Raw genomic sequence first — 19,929 nt, forward strand, 5'->3', positions numbered from 1 at the left:
CCATGCTCTGTTCAGTGTAGCTTAACTGATGTTGTGGAGAGACCTGTTAGTGATACATCTGGAAAGTCTTACTGACATGCAGAAATAGTATAGAAAAACGTACAAATAAGAATGTTATAGGCTGGGCGTGGTGGCTCACACCTTTAATCCCAACACTTTTGGAGGCTGAGGCAGGTGGAGGCCGAGGCAGGTGGATCACAAGGTCAGGAGATCAAGACCATCGTGGCTAACATGGTGAAACCCTGTCCCTACTAAATATTTAAAAAATTAGCCGGGTGTGGTGGCATGCACCTGTAATCCCAGCTACTCTGGAGGCTGAGACAGGAGAATCACTTGAACCCGGGAGGTGGAGGTTGCAGTGAGCCGAGATCACGCCGCTGCACTCCACCCTGGGCAACAGAGCGAGACTCCATCTCAAAAAAAAAGAAAAAAAAAAAAGAAGAATGCTGTGCGTAGATATGATGTTGATATGTGCAAGAAATACTTCAGAAATATTAAAAGTAGTTATTCCTGGGTAGTTGTGATTGTGACTCTGGGTGACTTTTTCCCTTTGTTTTATTTTTCTGTATTTTCCAAATTTCCTATAATGGACGTATATTACATGGATTTTTAAAAATTAAAATTATCTTTTGACTAGATAATATACATGGAAAATTCACAAAGTATACATATGCAAGATACAATACTTTTACTAAAAAAGTGAAAAATTTTAAATACTTAATTGTTTTCTTTTAGAAATGCACTCGGTGATGGAAAGAGAGCCACTATTCTGAAGAACACTTGGCCAAAGGTAGGTTTCTTCTATATTTTACTTTGAGCAAATAATGCCATACAACATTGTGAAAAATCTGTTTACTGGGTGTGTTTGTTCATAAAAATGCTATATGAAATTACGTAGAGCTCCAGAATGTGAAAGGGCGGTCATGAGATCCATGATCATCATGGGGACCCAGCCACAGCAGTGACAGGCTGTGTGTGAGGACAGGCGGCCTGTGGGCATCTTGAGCCTTCAGGGTGCCTTAGTGATTGAGAGGTCATCTCTGCATATTCTGGGTGGGTGTGCCTGAGTGTGAAAAACCACTTAAAACTGGGAAGGAACTATAGGAGGCTGTCTTTATAGGAGGCAGGAAAAGGTTTCTTAACACACAGTGCACAAATCAGCAGTGAAAAAACCCATCTTGATACATTTGGCTATATCAAACTTAAAAACTTGTGTATGTCAAAAGACGCCGTAGATGAAATAGTAGTTTGAGAGGAGATAATTTGCCACATATATAACTGGTAGGATTTATAGCCGGAATATGCACATAATTCCTAAAGTAAATAAGAAACCCAGTAGAAAATGGGCCAGTAAAACAAGTAAGCATTTCACAGAAGAGTAATCCTGAATGGCCGATAGAAATAGAAATAGTTTCTTATTTATAGTAGGATTTGGTAAATTGTAAGGATTTGGTACACAGAAAAATGAAACCAATAGTGCAGAATAGAGGGCCTCCACACAGAACCCACTATGTGAGTAAATTTTACAGTGTCATAATGTTTGAGTCCTTCAGATTGGCAGAAATTAAAGAGGCTGATTGTCCTGAGTGTTGGTGGGTATGTGTAGTAACAGGAAGCCCCAGTAAACTGGTGGGAGTGTGATTGCTTACAACCAACTCAGGGAGCAGTATGATAGACAGACTCCACAGTTACTTGGTTCTGAGTGTGTGTACCCTAGAAAATTTCTAGCAAATATGCACATGGTGAGATATACAAGGTTGGTCATTGCAGCGCTGTTTTAATGGCATACTACTGCAAATACCTACATGTCTGTTGATGAAGCAGCAGGTAAATGTGGTATTTTCACTTGATCAAAGTTGTTGCTCTGACCTGTGTGATCTGTCCCCGTCTTGAAGACTTGTTATTTCTCCAACCTCACTCCTCCTGTTCTGTCCCTGGTTCACTTTATGTTGGCGCTTGGCATCCTCACTGTTCCTCAGACATGCCAGGCCCACTTCCACTTTGTACTTGCCCTTCCCTCTGCCTGGAATGCTTTTCCCCGGAGCGTTGGCCAGCCGCCTTATTTCCTTGCAGTCGGTATTGAAAGGACTCTTCTCAGTGAAACATTCCCTGGCCACATTACTAAAATGCCAAACACCTCACTTCCTATGCATTTCTTATCTTCTTTCCCTGCTTTCCTTTTTTCCTCTTTGGAGTTACCATTATTGAATACATTATACCTACTGTTTGAGTTATATTGGCTATTGTGTGTGTCTTCCAGTATAATATGAGCTCCCCAAGGAAAGATTTTTTTGGTGTTTGGTTCACTTCACTCTTGAATCCAGACTGTCTGACTAGCTGCCTGACACTTAGCAGGCACGCGTTAGTAAATAATTGTTGACTTAGTGATTGAATGAATCAAATAGTAGATTGCAGTTGAATTAACTGGCTTATCAACATTTACGGATTTTTAAAAGTGTTAAATGAAAAGTCAGTAAAACATAGGCTGGAAAATATCTATCAAGTTCATGATAGTGTTTGCTTCTAGGCAGTAAGAGAGGGAAAGGAGATTGGAGAGGGTGCAAAGGAGATTTCAGCCATATCTGTATCATCAGAAATAGTTTTATTTCTTTCATTAAAAAATCAGAAGCAAATATAACAAAATGTTAACAGTTAATTCTGGGTATCTGTGTATTAGTCTCTGTATTTTCCTAAACTGTAAAAATCTCCATTTTTTTTTTAAAGTGAAGCTTTAGATGCCAGGCGTGATGGCTCACACCTATAATCCTAGCACTTTAGGAGGCCGAGGCAGGCAGATCACTTGAGGTCAGGAGTTTGAGACCAGCCTGGCTAACATGTGAAACTCCGTCTTTACAAAAAAAACACGAAAAAATTAGCTGGTTGTGGTGATGCATGCCTGTAGTTCTAGCTACTCAGGAGGCTGAGGCAGGAGAATCATTTGAACTCAGGAGGTTCAGAGGTATCGGAAAACCACAGCACAGGCCAATGGTTTCATCCAGCTCTAAAAACTTCTCCATTTCCAGGTGTAGGAAAGACGATGACTTGGAGACTGTTATTGCCTTCAAATATTTTAAAAACATGAAGTTATTTATAATGAATGACATTTTTTACTTTATCTGGCAGAAATTATTGTATTGTCTCTTAGCAAAATATAACAAAAGTTGAACTGTTTGCTGTGGGTACAGAAATTTCTTAAGCAAAAATATTGATCCTTAATTATTGTAATTATTTGTCTATTTATAACTTTTCACTTAGCTCATTAGGTCATTTTATTTCCTGAGGTATTAACATTTTAAATTTATTTTTCATTGGTAGGGACCTAATCTAATATTTTAAGTAATGAATCCGTTTTCAAGCAAGATAGTGTTCCTTACCTGTTTTCTTTAACTTAAGCATATTTTGAGAAAAAATTTAAATTTATCTTTTGGAACNTATAACTTTTCACTTAGCTCATTAGGTCATTTTATTTCCTGAGGTATTAACATTTTAAATTTATTTTTCATTGGTAGGGACCTAATCTAATATTTTAAGTAATGAATCCGTTTTCAAGCAAGATAGTGTTCCTTACCTGTTTTCTTTAACTTAAGCATATTTTTGAGAAAAAATTTAAATTTATCTTTTTGGAACAGGGTCATTATCGTTATTGTGATGCTCTTTCTATGCTGGGGGAATATGACTGGGCCCTGCAAGCAAACATAAAAGCTCAAAAACTCTGTAAAAATGACCCTGAGGGAATCAAGGATCTAATTCAGCAGCATGTAAAGTTACAAAAACAAATAGAAGACCTACAAGGTATTTCACCTAAGACTCTTTTGGTTACAGTCTAATTCCCTTTCAGACTTTGGAAGGTGGGTTTCTTGGATTGACAGAGGACCACAAATCAATCCTCAGATGACTTATCCTTATTTTAGCATGTTATCTTGGTCATGGCACTTGAGTTTTTCATTTCTATCTGTGTAGAGTTACATGTTATCCATTAGGTAATTGTAAATGATTTGTACTTTTTATTTGAAACAGACAGCAGCTAAATTGTTATTATTTGTTCTTCTGTAGAAAAAAAAACCCTTTCAGAAATTTTGAATACAATAAAAGCTTTTGAAACAAAATTATTTAAAAATACTTCCTTCGTTACTAAAGTTATTCCTAAAGAAAAGACCCCAGAGCTGCTTGATGTTTCTGCACCGTTTGTGCTAATTCTATAGTGTGCTGAACATATGTATATGTAGTGTGTTTTATATATATAGCAGAAATTGGCTGTGCAGGCTAGGAGTTGTAGATTTTCATTCTGCCCTTGTTTTCTCTACTACGTCTTTTTGCTTTCTCCAATGCCTGAAAGTCCCTTAATCTACATTTTTAGTGTATGAGTTTTTCCTGCTTTTTATTCTTCGGGTCGTACAATGCTGAGCTGAACAGCTCTGTTTGACTGGCAGATGTTGTTATCCATCATAACATGATTATATAATAAGATCGTGAGTTCCTTGAAGACAGGTACCACCTCTGATTCAGATTTACATGTTGCTGTCAACTTGTCAATGATCACATGTGATGGAATGTCAGACAAAGTTTATGTAACATTTTGTTGACACCATCCTAAAACTAAAGACATCTAGAAATGAAAAATTGCTTAGGTTTACTTTTCAGTTTTCTAAATTTGATGTTCCTTATTATCAGCTTAAAGTAAATTTGAAAATCTTTTAAAGTCTTATGTTGCCAATCCATTGATTACTATGTATATGTGTGTGTGACTGACTTTTATAGGTCGAACAGCAAATAAGGATCCAATTAAAGCCTTTTACGAAAACAGGTAAGTTAATAGCAAGGTCAGTAGCTGCTGCTAGGAATGGCTTTGCTCCATGAATTTAAGAATCACTTCTGTTTGACGCTTTAGGAGCTAATAGCAACCATAGTAAAGTTGGAGATGGAAGGAAGAGAGGTAGTTTTTTAAGTGCCTGTGTTATCAGGTGACCTGTAAGTTGTCAGATTTATTTCGCTGTTTTTCTGAACCATATAGATATAAGTAGCCTAATCCTGTGGGAAAAGAGGGGTGAAATGTTAATTGGACCTTACTATGCTTGAATGGGACCAGTTTGGCCATGAAGCTCCTGGCAGCAGAGAGCTGGGACATAGCCTGTGCCCTCTGCCCTTCACCTCTGTCTTGGAAACATCTATGGCAAAAACCACAAGTACTCTTGGACCAACCTAATACTTTCAGCTTCCTGATGTCTTTCAAAGGCTAAGATACTTCCTATTAGAATTAGGCAACAGACAGACTTGAGTATGCTCACAAGAAAACAATAGCAACCAGGGTTCTACCTTTGCATATTTGGCAGTTAAAACAGATTAAATGTTTTTCTGCATGCTTGTTCAGATGTCTGGGATATTGAAGCTGCTCATTCTGTAGCATGCTGAACATGTAGACATAAAGAAATTGGCTGCGGAGTCTTTAAATTTAATTTTAGTATCCTAATTTAACTTAAATTAGGATATTTAAATTTAACACAAGGACATAAGTTTTTTTGTTCGTTTGTTTTTTAAATTTTTTTGAGACGGAGTTTCACTCTGTCACCCAGGCTGGAGTGCAGTGATGTGATCTTGGCTCACTGCAACCTCTGCCTCTAGGTTCAAGCGATTCTCCTGCCTCAACCTCTCGAGTAACTGGGACCACAGGCAGCTGCCACCATGCCTGACTAATTTTTGTATTTTTGGTAGAGATGGGGTTTCACCATGTTGGCCAGGCTGGTCTCGAACTCCTGACCTCAAGTGATCTGCTTGCCTTGGCCTCCAAAGTGCTGAGATTACAAGAGTGAGCCACTGTGCCCAGCCTGAGCCACTGCATCTGGTTGGAACCCAGAATGCTTTTTTTTGAAGTTTTTTTTTTTTTTTTTTTTTTTTTTTTTGAGACAGAGTCTCCTTCTGTCTCACCTAGGCTGGAGTGCAGTGGCACAATCTTAGGTCACTGCAACCTCCGTCTACTGGGTTCAAGCAGTTCTTCTGCCTCAGCCTCCCCAGTCGCTGGGATTACAGGCACATGCCACCACACCTGGCTGATTTTGTATTTTAGTAGAGACGGGGTCTCACGATGTTGGCCAGGCTGATCTCGAACTCCTGACCTTAGCTGATCCACCTGCCCTGGACTCCCAAAGTGCTGGAATTACAGGTGTGAGCCACCGCACCCGGCCATTGAACTGTTCTTTCTTTATTTTGAGTTTAATACCAAATTTAAAATAATGTTTATTGATAAAGCCCCATCTCACAGGTAGAAAATCTTTTAAAACAATAATACCTTGCTTTCAAGGAAAAAAGGCTGTGATTGCTGCAACCTGTTCATTCAAAGGATAACTTTTAAAATATATAATAATTCATTTCTTTTTTCCCTCCACTTAGGGCCTACACACCTAGGAATTTATCAACACCTGTATTTGCAACTTCACTTAACTTTGTGGAGAAGGAAAGAGATTTCAGAAAAATTAATCACGAAATGGCCAGCGGTGGTAATCAGAATCTAAAGGTAAGCTCCATTGAAAACTACAGTTTTTTTCAAGTATAGATAGTCTCATATTTTTACAGTAATATTTTGGTAGTAATAGAAACCAAATTTTTGGCGATTTGAACCCTTTTTGCCTATTGTTACCAAAAGAATGATTCTTTTTATAATAAATAATCTGAGTATCTCATACAACTACATAAATATAATATTTTAAAGTCACAGAATTTTAAAATAACCATTTTGGGCCGGGCGCAGTGGCTCACGCCTGTAATCCCAGCACTCTGGGAGGCCAAGGCGGGCGGATCACAAGGTCAGGAGATCGAGACCATTCTGGCTAACACGGTGAAACCCCGTCTCTATAAAAATACAAAAAATTAGCCGGGCGTGGTGGCGGGCTCCTGTAGTCCCAGCTACTCGGGAGGCTGAGGCAGGAGAATGGCGTGAACCCGGGAGGCGGAGCTTGCAGTGAGCTGAGATCCGGCCACTGCACTCCAGCCTGGGCGATGAGCAAGACTCCGTCTCAAAAAAAAAATAAAATTAAATTTAAAAATAACGATTTTGTCACTTACTTCTCTTTGTATCTTCTTCCTTCGGTGGTTGGAAAAGTCCTCTTGTTGATAACATTGAAAATTTCTAAGAGACTGTGTTCAGTTAGGGAGAGGAGTTTATACTGAGCATTTCCAGCTGGATCTGGAATTGTTTTGAGCATTTCCAGCTGGATCTGAAGCTAAGGGTCTGTAAACACTCACCCCAGCCTACCTTAGCAGCCCTTTTCCAGCCTTCCACCCTTTTTGAGGTCTTGAAATCACACAGGTTTACTTGGTGCTTCTAAATGAACTCTACTTTTGGGTTCAAGCCATTCTATCCAGATCGTACTTCTTCCTCAAAACCAAACACAAATGCTATATCCTCACTAACATTTTTCTTAACCACTCCAGCTTAAGTGATTTTTCCCTTTTGTGAGCTGTGAGAGATATTACTGACTATGCAATTAACATGTCAATAACAACACAGTACTTTCTTTTCTTCATAAGGATGATTGTTGTTTAACTACTGAAGTGATGTGTCTTTTCACCCCATTTGATTGTAAGCTGTCTGAGAACAGGAGTTACCTCCTGTATCTCTCTGTATCTATGGTAGACCTAAATCATAATAATGATCACTATTATAATTGATCTTTAATAATTGAATATATTTAATAATTTATTATGTATGGAAAAATATCATCAGTAGCTTCTTTTTCGGCTTACCCTTTTGTAGTTATACTCACGAGTACCATATTGCCGCTTCTCTCTTTTTTTTTTTTTTTTAGTTGAAGTCTTGCTCTGTTGCCCAGGCTTGAGTGCAGTGGTGCGATCTCCGCTCACTGCAAGCTCCACCTCCCGGGTTCACACCATTCTCCTGCCTCAGCCTCCCGAGTAGCTGGGACTGCAGGTGCCCACCACCACACCTGGTTAATTTTTTTGTAGTTTTAGTAGAGACAGGGTTTCATCATGTTAGCCAGGATGGTCTCGATCTCCTGACCTCATGATCCGCCTGCCTCGGCCTCCCAAAGTGCTGGGATTACAGGCGTGAGCCACTGCACCCGGCTGCTGCTTCTGTTTTCTTCCTGCAATTTATATTTTTAAAATAGTTTTACTCTCAGGCTTGTAGATTTTTATGTACAGATGTGATAGTGTTAATTCAGATATTACTGAACAGTTGTCATGTCAGGCATTGTGCTAGGCAACAGAAATAGAATTGTCATTCAAGAATTTGTCGTTGTGTATCATGATCCTTATCATTAGTTATCATTTTGTTTGCTTGTTTATACATTTAGGCTTAATAACCAGCTGCATATTTTAGATGCTTGGGTGAATTCTATCCTATTCTATTCTAAATTCTTTTATATGGCTATTGAANGAGACAGAGTCTCCTTCTGTCTCACCTAGGCTGGAGTGCAGTGGCACAATCTTAGGTCACTGCAACCTCCGTCTACTGGGTTCAAGCAGTTCTTCTGCCTCAGCCTCCCCAGTCGCTGGGATTACAGGCACATGCCACCACACCTGGCTGATTTTTGTATTTTTAGTAGAGACGGGGGTCTCACGATGTTGGCCAGGCTGATCTCGAACTCCTGACCTTAGCTGATCCACCTGCCCTGGACTCCCAAAGTGCTGGAATTACAGGTGTGAGCCACCGCACCCGGCCATTGAACTGTTCTTTCTTTATTTTGAGTTTAATACCAAATTTAAAATAATGTTTATTGATAAAGCCCCATCTCACAGGTAGAAAATCTTTTTAAAACAATAATACCTTGCTTTCAAGGAAAAAAGGCTGTGATTGCTGCAACCTGTTCATTCAAAGGATAACTTTTTAAAAATATATAATAATTCATTTCTTTTTTCCCTCCACTTAGGGCCTACACACCTAGGAATTTATCAACACCTGTATTTGCAACTTCACTTAACTTTGTGGAGAAGGAAAGAGATTTCAGAAAAATTAATCACGAAATGGCCAGCGGTGGTAATCAGAATCTAAAGGTAAGCTCCATTGAAAACTACAGTTTTTTTCAAGTATAGATAGTCTCATATTTTACAGTAATATTTTGGTAGTAATAGAAACCAAATTTTGGCGATTTGAACCCTTTTGCCTATTGTTACCAAAAGAATGATTCTTTTATAATAAATAATCTGAGTATCTCATACAACTACATAAATATAATATTTTAAAGTCACAGAATTTTAAAATAACCATTTTGGGCCGGGCGCAGTGGCTCACGCCTGTAATCCCAGCACTCTGGGAGGCCAAGGCGGGCGGATCACAAGGTCAGGAGATCGAGACCATTCTGGCTAACACGGTGAAACCCCGTCTCTAAAAAATACAAAAAATTAGCCGGGTGTGGTGGCGGGCTCCTGTAGTCCCAGCTACTCGGGAGGCTGAGGCAGGAGAATGGCGTGAACCCGGGAGGCGGAGCTTGCAGTGAGCTGAGATCCGGCCACTGCACTCCAGCCTGGGCGATGAGCAAGACTCCGTCTCAAAAAAAAAATAAAATTAAATTTAAAATAACGATTTTGTCACTTACTTCTCTTTGTATCTTCTTCCTTCGGTGGTTGGAAAAGTCCTCTTGTTGATAACATTGAAAATTTCTAAGAGACTGTGTTCAGTTAGGGAGAGGAGTTTATACTGAGCATTTCCAGCTGGATCTGGAATTGTTTTGAGCATTTCCAGCTGGATCTGAAGCTAAGGGTCTGTAAACACTCACCCCAGCCTACCTTAGCAGCCCTTTTCCAGCCTTCCACCCTTTTGAGGTCTTGAAATCACACAGGTTTACTTGGTGCTTCTAAATGAACTCTACTTTTGGGTTCAAGCCATTCTATCCAGATCGTACTTCTTCCTCAAAACCAAACACAAATGCTATATCCTCACTAACATTTTCTTAACCACTCCAGCTTAAGTGATTTTCCCTTTTGTGAGCTGTGAGAGATATTACTGACTATGCAATTAACATGTCAATAACAACACAGTACTTTCTTTTCTTCATAAGGATGATTGTTGTTTAACTACTGAAGTGATGTGTCTTTTCACCCCATTTGATTGTAAGCTGTCTGAGAACAGGAGTTACCTCCTGTATCTCTCTGTATCTATGGTAGACCTAAATCATAATAATGATCACTATTATAATTGATCTTTAATAATTGAATATATTTAATAATTTATTATATATAGAAAATATCATCAGTAGCTTCTTTTCGGCTTACCCTTTTGTAGTTATACTCACGAGTACCATATTGCCGCTTCTCTCTTTTTTTTTTTTTTGAGTTGAAGTCTTGCTCTGTTGCCCAGGCTTGAGTGCAGTGGTGCGATCTCCGCTCACTGCAAGCTCCACCTCCCGGGTTCACACCATTCTCCTGCCTCAGCCTCCCGAGTAGCTGGGACTGCAGGTGCCCACCACCACACCTGGTTAATTTTTTTGTAGTTTTAGTAGAGACAGGGTTTCATCATGTTAGCCAGGATGGTCTCGATCTCCTGACCTCATGATCCGCCTGCCTCGGCCTCCCAAAGTGCTGGGATTACAGGCGTGAGCCACTGCACCCGGCTGCTGCTTCTGTTTTCTTCCTGCAATTTATATTTTAAAATAGTTTTACTCTCAGGCTTGTAGATTTTATGTACAGATGTGATAGTGTTAATTCAGATATTACTGAACAGTTGTCATGTCAGGCATTGTGCTAGGCAACAGAAATAGAATTGTCATTCAAGAATTTGTCGTTGTGTATCATGATCCTTATCATTAGTTATCATTTTGTTTGCTTGTTTATACATTTAGGCTTAATAACCAGCTGCATATTTTAGATGCTTGGGTGAATTCTATCCTATTCTATTCTAAATTCTTTTATATGGCTATTGAATTCTTCATGGCTGGGTTTTTGTTTTTGTTTTTAGAGTCTCACTAATTTTCATTGGCAGGTAGTGAATGAGGTGTTGAAGGTAGATGATTGTGACTGTCATCCTGAATTTTCACCACCATCAAGTGAGTATTGTTTTTATATCAATTGTTGCCAAGTTAATATAATGTCTCCTAAACTTGGGATGCCCTACAATTTGCACAAGCCTTGCTTATATCCACTCTTGTTCTCCTTTACTTTATAATGCTTCTATGTTAAGAAATTGTTGAATATTTATTTGAAATCAATGCTCAGTCTTTTCATATTATTTAGTAAATGTAATTTTGGAAATTCAAATAAAAGGAAAGGAAAAAATGAAGTACATAGCTCTTTGTGACCTGCTTCTTAATTTTTTTTAGGCTGTTGTTTCTCCTTATTGAAAGTTTATTATTGCCTCCCTTCCTCCCACCTGCTAGGAGCCTGTTTAGACCTTTTTAAATCTAATTGTTCTCCCCCATAAAATTTTAATAGCTGTTTATGTACCATATGTGCATCTGTGCTTTATGTGTAAAAAGAATTGATATTGTCTCCCAATAACTAATTTTCACCCTATTGGGAGTGATATCACCCATGTTGAGAACGGATGCTGCTATAACAAAAATACCATAAACTGGATAGCTTATAAGCAACAAGCATTTATTTCTCACATTTCCAGAAGCTGGGAAATTCATCATCATGATGTCAACAGATTTGATGTCTGCTGAGGGTCCTTTTCCTGGTTCATAGATGGCCATCTTTTTGCCGTGTCCTCATGTAGTAGAAGGGAGCAAGACAGCCCTCTGGGGTCTCTTTTCGTTTTCTTTTTTTTGAGACAGAGTCTTGCTCTGTTGCCCAGGCTGGAGTGCAGTGGCATGATCTGGGCTAACTGCAACCTCCGCCTCATGGGTTTAAGCAATTCTCCTGCCTCAGCCTCCCAAGTAGCTGGGATTACAGGCATGCACCACCACGCCAGGCTAATTTTTGTATTTTTAGTAGAGATAGGGTTTTGCCACGCTGACCAGGCTGGTGTCAAAATCTTGGCTTCAAGCGGTCCTCCCACCTTAGCCTCCCAAAGTGCTGGGATTGCAGGCGTGTGCCACCACGACCAGCCTGGGGTGTCTTCTTATAAGGGCACTAATCCCATGCATGAGGGGACAGCCTCATGACCTAATGCCTCCCAGAGGTTCCACCTCCTATTATCATCGCCTTGAGGATTTGGATTTCAACATGTGAATCTTGTGAGGGACACACATGTCCACACCATAACAGTTCTGTAGGCTAAGTCTCATTTGTTTTAAGTTGTGTGTGCTCAGTGCATGTATTTATTTACATATCTAGTAAACACAGATACCGCAGAACCTCATTACTTGGCATCATTTGGAGATGAAGGTTCTGGAGCAGTGAATATTTTTGTACTTCATTCATTTCTGAATCTTAACACTACCAGAGTTTGAAGGAAATCTTTCTAAAGTATATTACATGCTTCCCTGCCTTTTAACACGAGATTTAGGAAAATACAGTTTTTCTTGATGGCTTAAGGTTGTGGTCACACACAACAGTGACTGACCTCAAGCCTGGAAGTGTTCCTCCCAGGATTCTTAAGGTGAGATTGTTGGTTTTTTAGTTAACGATCCTCTCTTTTCCCTTCTCTTGTTTGTTGGGTGGTTGGTTTTTCTTTCCATGGTTTTGCTTCTAGCAGCCATTTCTATTTTTTGCGAACTGCAGCTTCATGTTCGCTCAGGCTCAGTTAGTTCCATAGATATAGCTACTTAGTATCGAGCATTTCCATTTGGTTAGCACATTGGCGTCATGACACGGAGGAAAAACTCAGGCAGTTGTCCTACCTGATGCAATTCCAACAGCATATGAAACATCTTTGAGGATAAAACTTTTTTTGTGGAAGATAGCTTTTAATTTCTTGATATTTCTCAGACCATTATTATCATTTAATTAAATAAATTCTGTCTACCCTTCAGCATTTACATACAGGTGAAGAAATTGAAGTTCCAGGGTTAAGGTTAAGTAGTTTTGTCCAAGGTCACAGAATGGAAATCAAACTAGAATTCTTCTGCCTTTCCAAAAGCTGCTTTTGTTTTCTGAGGCCACCAAAGCCCAGGCTCTCATTCCGTCTTTATTACATTGGCTCTGACTTGTCTCTGTGCCCTCCCCTTAAACCTTCATCAGATGCACCCTGCTCCTCCTGCCATACCAGTTCTTCTACACAGCTCCGAGCATGTCTCTCCCTGCCCAAAAATATGCAATGGTTTCCTACTCCTGCCAGCAGAATAAAGCTGGGCTCACAGAGCTGCATGAAAAGCGAAGGGTCTGTAAACACTCACTCCAGCCTGCCTTAGCAGCCCTTTTCCAGTCTTCCACCCTTTTTGAGGTCTTGAAATCACACAGGTTTACTTAGTGCTTCTGAAATGAACTCTGCTCTTGGGTTCAGGCCATTCTATCCAAATCGTACTTCTTCCTCAAAACCAAACAAATGCTATATCCTCACTAACATTTTTCTTAACCACTCCAGCTTAAGTGATTTTTCCCTTTTGTGAGCTGTGAGAGATATTACTGACTATGCAATTAACATGTCAATAACAACACAGTACTTTCTTTTCTTCATAAGGATGATTGTTGTTTAACTACTGAAGTGATGTGTCTTTTCACCCCATCTAATTGTAAGCTGTCTGAGAACAGAAGTTGTCTCCTGTATCTCTCTGTATTCTATGGTAGACCTAAATCATAATAATGATCACTATTATAATTGATCTTTAATAATTGATTATATTTAATAATTTATTATGTATGGAAAAATATCATCAGTAGCTTCTTTTTCGGCTTACCCTTTTGTAGTTATACTCACGTACCATATTGCCGCTTCTGTTTTCTTACTCCAGTTTATATTTTAAAAATAGTTTTACTCTCAGGCTTGTAGATTTTTATGTACAGATTTCAGGAACAAATACTTTTATGTTCACAGGTCAGCCTCCAAAACATAAAGGAAAACAAAAATCTCGAAACAATGAATCAGAGAAGTTCAGGTATGTTTTTTCTCTTAGGTGTGTTTTTTTTCCCCTAGCGTACTCTTCCCAAGTAAAAGGAAAAAAAAGATTGTTTTTTGAGTATTAGCTACTTTAATGTATGTATTATGATGAGTACCAAAATCCCTTTCAAATATCAAAAGCATATCTTTAGGAAATGATAATTTTGGCTAAAGGATTATTAATCCTGGATATTAATATGTTGACTTCTGAAAGTCATATAATATTTAATATGTCCATATTAATTTTTTAAATTCCAGAATATGTACGCTAAAAGGAAAAAGCATTGAGAGAGATATAAGATGCACATGAAACCTCCTTCCTTGCTCACTTCATTTGACCCCTCCTGCAGTCCCTTCTCTAGGGCCTCCAGGAGTGCACTGTTAACAGTTTCATGACTATTGGGAAAATTACTCTGTATACACAGACATAGGTATGCATATTTCAGATACCCTTTTGAGTAATTTTCGTTGGAGGAAAATATTTCCTAATGAATTCTGACTACTTATAAAATGAATTATATCAGACATCCCCATGAAAATTAACAGTAATTAATTGCCTGCTCTCTTTTTTTTTTTTTTTTTTTGAGATAGGGTCTTGCTCTATCACTTACACTGTGGTGCAGTAGTGTGACCCTAGCTCACTGCAGCCTTGAACTCCTGGGCTCAAGTGATTCTTCTGCCTCAGCTCCCAAGTAGCCGGGACTACTACTGCTACTATGGTGCATGTCACCATGCCTGGGTAATTAAAACTGAATTTTTTTTAGAGACAGGATCTTCCTCTGTTGCCCAGGCTGGTCTTGAACTCCTGGCCTCAAGTGATCCTTCTGCCTTGGCCTCCCAGAGTGCTGGGATTCCAGGCGTGTGCCTGGCCTTGCCTCCTATCTTTATAGTTAATACCCCATTGACAACAAGATATAAATTGATTACAATGTGAAATTGTAAATATTTTAATACAGAAGTTTTTGAAGTGAATGAAAGTGATGTTGGAGAAACAGCAAAGCCATATCTGCCACAATACACTGGTTTTCAATTTCTTCTCCATTTCTTAATCTGAATCCATAATAGATGCTTCAGGGAGAATTATTTGAATATCAAAACACTAAAAAAAATCAGTGAAATCTCATTTCTTTTCAAAATGACCATTTTGGATACTGCTACAAAATTAAATACAAAACAAGGATATAGCATATTATTATGTTTTCTATTATTTGATAGAAAATCATGAGTCTTCTCCCCTGCCCTCCCCTGTACCCCTAAAGAAACCAGAGCTTAATATATGGTCATTTTTTAAATGCAGAATTGTAATTTTAACCTGTTTTATTTAAAAAAATTTTATTTTTGGCCGGGCGCGGTGGCTCAAGCCTGTAATCCCAGCACTTTGGGAGGCTGAGACGGGCGGATCACGAGGTCAGGAGATCGAGACCATCCTGGCTAACACGGTGAAACCCCGTCTCTACTAAAAAATACAAAAAAATACTAGCCGTGCGAGGTGGTGGGCGCCTGTAGTCCCAGCTGCTCGGGAGGCTGAGGCAGGAGAATGACGTGAACCCGGGAGGCGGGGCTTGCAGTGAGCTGAGATCCGGCCACTGCACTCCAGCCTGGGCAACAGAGCGAGACTCTGTCTCAAAAAAAAAAAAAAAAATTTTTATTTTCTGATATTTTGTTTCACTTTTCAAACCGAACACTCCTTATTCGATAGTATCTACCATATGGGACTATTTCATCATTCAATGGGATAACCACATAAAACGCTTAGAGCCCTGGAACGTCGTAAATCTTCAGTGTGCTTCAGCTGTCATCATTGCTATCACCATCATTTTCGTTGTTACTAGAATGACTCTGACCTACAGCTTGCTTTTTTGTCTTTTACAAAGTATCTTGTGTTTCTTCCCGTGTTCAGAACACAGAGCTCTTCCATTCTTCATTTGCTGCACAGTATTTTGTAATATAGCCATATCCCCCATTTTTGTGCATTAGGCTCTTCCTTCCTCTTTTCCTCCCTCACTTTCTTTCCCTCTCTCCATCTCTCTCTTTTTCTTATTTCTTTCCTTTGAGAGGGATAAATCATACGGTACTTCAAACATCCTTGCACATGCACCTTTGTGCACCTGTTGATGTATATTTACAATAAATACTTTGTAAATAATGTATAGAAGTTGTTTCTATAGTGGAATTGCTGTATGAAAGGGGACGTGTAATTTTGACTTTGACAGATATTGCCAAATTGTTCTCTCAGAAAATGCGCACTGTTCACACTCCTGCTAATCTACAAGAGGGTGCGGTGTAATAAAAAATACGTGTGTTTGGTATTTGTTCCCAGTTCCTGGTACAGAGCTCCCAAAACCCATGGAATTTCCTGAATGATATGAGTATATTTTGTTACTCATCATGAGCCCTGTTCCATGTATTTGAGTTTATGCTCATGGGGTGACTCAAAGTAGTGCCTCAGATAGTTCAGGAGGAGGTCTAGTTACCGGAAAGACCAAGCACCTGATTAGAGGGCTAAGACTTTCAACCTCATACCTGACCTCCAAGGAGGGCAGGGGGGCTGGAAATTGAGGTTAGGCACCAGTGGCCAGTGGTTAATTGTACCTACATACCTACATAATGAAACCTTAGTAAAATCCTTAAAAGAGGGCTTGAGGAGGTTCTAGATTGACGAACACATTGATGTGCTGGGAAAGTGGCATGCCCAAGGGGAGCACGAAGCTCCTCGTGCCCCCCAACCTTCCTATACATCTCTTCCCCTAGGCTGTTGGTGAGTTGTATCCTTTATAATAAATTGGTAATAGCAAGCACTTCCTTGAGTTCCATGTGTTTTTCTAGTGAGCTTGAAGAGGTAATCATGGGAACCCTCTTGTAGTCAGCAGGGCAGGAGTGTGGGTAACCTGTGTACCCCACTTGCAGCTGAAGTGAGGGCAGTCTGGTGGGACTGATTCTTTAACCTGTGAGCTCTGTGCTAACTCTGGGAGTTAGTATCAGAACTGAATTGCATTATTGCACACTCATTTTGTGTTGGACAGTTGAATTGATTTGGAAAAATGACAATATTTGGTGTTGGAAAAAATCTATATATTTGATGTCAGAAGTGCTTTCAGAAAACTCCACATCGAGTGCCTCAGATTTTCTTACTCACCAACTTAGGGAGTCAGACTTTCTGAAATGCTTATATCTTATTATTAGATTTTCCCATCACATTGAACATCTTTGCACTGTCTATTGGGCACATTTATTGTTTTAGGACAATGTTGTTACTAGTGACTGCAGATCAAGGCAAATACCCCTTAATTTTTCCCTTTTTTCAAAAGCCGCTTTTCCATATTTTCTTTATAATCAATTCATCTGGTTTCCCTCCACCTCTGATTTTATAGGAATGTTTATTGAGATTGCATTGGATATAGAAATTTCTAATAGAAATACTGCCAAAATGCCAATTCCTCCCAAAAGAATGGCCAACTTGTATGGCTTACCATTTACTCAGTGTTTTACATGGCCTTTAGTACGTATATTTTTTTCTTGTCTGTCACTTTGGAGGGATGAGAGTGAACTAATATTCAGATTCTATATTTTTTTTTTTTTTTTTTTATATGATTGAGTCTTGCTCTGTCGCTCAGGCTGGAGTGCAGTGGTGTGATCTCGGCTCACTGCAACGTGCACCTCCTGGGCTCAAGCAGTTCTCCTGCCTCAGCCTCCCAAGTAGCTGGGATTACAGGCGTGTACCACCACACCAGGCCAGTTTTTGTATTTTTGGTAGAGACAGGATTTCACCATGTTGGTCAGGCTGGTCTCGAACACCTAACCTCAGGTGATCCACCCGCCTCGGCCTCCCAAAATGCTGGGATTACAGGTGTGAGCCACTGTGCCTGGCTCTATTTTTTCTTTATATGAGTAGAACTGTTTTATTTTTAAATGATTTTTTAAAATGTTTTTTTCTTTTAGTTGTAGTTCACCATTGACTTTACCAGCAGATTTGAAGAACATCTTGGAGAAACAGTTTTCTAAATCTTCCAGAGCTGCACACCAGGTAATGGAGAAGCTTTTCCAATGGAAAAAGCAAAACTCTTTGAATAAAACATTGTTCACGTGAATAAAGTTCTAATCATGTACATCTCTAAGATTTTTAAAATATAATTATTGTATTATATTGTAGTTTTGTAGAGGTGGGGCCTCACTATGTTGTCCAGGTTGGTTTCAAACTCCTGGCCTCAAGCAATCCTTCTAAAGTGTTGGGATTACAGGCGTGAGCTATCACACCCAGCTGTTATAGACATATAATTTAATATATATGACTGCTAAGAATCCAATCTATCACTAATTTAAATATTAACTTGATAATTATATTAGCTAGAGGTTTAACTAATGATTAACACTGTGGAGTTATTTGCTTCTCAAAGAGTTAACAGTAATATTAACTTTATTTTAAAACTATTTAAACACAGTTTCATTATACTTACTCTAAAGTCATTAAAGAGCAAACTTTTATTCTTTAAATGATTTAACTTAATTAGATAATGTTGTATGTAAAATTCTTTTTATGTTACTTCGTGATGGAAAATATACATTAACATGGAATAGAATGCTTGTTTCAAAACATGTGGATCTTTTTTTAAGTATACATAACAGATATTTTACAAAGAACTAAAATAGATTCCTAGTAATTTGAGGCCGGGCACGGTGGCTCGAGCCTGTAATCCCAGCACTTTGGGAGGCCGAGACGGGCGGATCACGAGGTCAGGAGATTGAGATCATCCTGGCTAACACGGTGAAACCCCGTCTCTACTAAAAATACAAAAACTAGCCGGGCGAGGTGGCGGGCGCCTGTAGTCCCAGCTACTCGGGAGGCTGAGGCAGGAGAATGGAGTAAACCCGGGAGGCGGAGCTTGCAGTGAGCTGAGATCCGGCCACTGCACTCCAGCCTGGGGGACAGAGCGAGACCCCGCCTAAAAAAAAAAAAAAAAAAAAGCATTTTTGGAGAATTTCTTACAGTTGGAGATTTTAAATTTTATCTTTTACATTGATTTTACTGACTCTAAAACCATGAAATACTTAAATAGATGACAGCCTGTGAAGATGAAAAGACTATTTAAATAAATATGATTGGTATCTTTGAGCCTCTCTTCATTCAACACAGTTTGATTGAGTCTCTCTTCATATGCTAAAGAGTGAGAGAGACTGGGTGTGCAGTGATGTGATTTTGGCCTGCTCCTGCTGGAGCTTTCAGGACAGATCATTTATGTTGTATTGAGGGAAGTGACTTCCAATGAAAGCATGAGGCTGTATGGATCTGATTTCTAGACTGATAAAGAAAGCTGGGCATAATGGCACGTGTCTGTAGTCCCAGATCCTCAGGAGGCTGAGGTGAGGATTAGCCACTGCTCTCCAGCCTGGGCAACATAGTAAGGCCCTGAATTATTTATTTATTGATTTATTTATTTATTATTTTCTTCTGTTTTCTTTTTTTAAGCCTCTCACTAGTTTGGGAGCCCTGTCTCTTTTAAAGAAGAAAGAAAAAGAATGAGAAGATTAAAATTGAATGAGTTTATAAAAGGCTAATAACTGGTATTTGTAGGGCTACCACATCATCATTTTCAACTTCAAGTTCATATCTTAAAACAAATATGGCTGTCTTTGAGCTTTTAAGTTTTTGTGAGAGCCGCTCTTTTCCATGCATATTCTAGGGAGCGTTCTGCCAAACTTTGATTCATTGATTGAAAAGCCAGCAGAGGCTAGGTGCAGGGGCTCACGCCTGTAATCCCAGCACTTTGGGAGGCCAAGGCTGGCGGATCACGAGGTCAAGAGATTGAAACCATCCTGGCTAACATGGCAAAACCCCGTCTCTACTAAAAATACAAAAAATTGGCTGGGTGTGGTGGCGCGTGCCTGTAGTCCTAGCTACCCGGGAGGCTGAGGCAGGAGAATTGCTTAAACTCCAGAGGCGGAGGTTGTAGTGAGCCGAGATCGTGCCACTTGCACTGCAGCCTGGCGACCGAGCAAGACTCCAT

At 39.4% G+C, this 19,929-nt stretch overlaps 1 protein-coding gene across 1 annotated transcript in view; it reads left to right on the forward strand.

Annotated features, from left to right (window-relative positions):
- The window catches only part of TTC3 (tetratricopeptide repeat domain 3), a 132,831-nt gene that overhangs the window by 39,909 nt on the left and 72,993 nt on the right, over positions 1–19,929 (forward strand). The window contains 7 exon segments of the mRNA XM_017894623.1: positions 736–790; positions 3,630–3,792; positions 4,759–4,804; positions 6,385–6,508; positions 10,931–10,994; positions 13,865–13,925; positions 17,867–17,951. Coding sequence (XP_017750112.1) covers positions 736–790; positions 3,630–3,792; positions 4,759–4,804; positions 6,385–6,508; positions 10,931–10,994; positions 13,865–13,925; positions 17,867–17,951 — 598 coding nt within the window.

This window comes from Rhinopithecus bieti, unplaced genomic scaffold (assembly GCF_001698545.2).
Source record: "Rhinopithecus bieti isolate Rb0 unplaced genomic scaffold, ASM169854v2 scaffold_25394, whole genome shotgun sequence".
Taxonomy (NCBI): domain Eukaryota; kingdom Metazoa; phylum Chordata; class Mammalia; order Primates; family Cercopithecidae; genus Rhinopithecus; species Rhinopithecus bieti.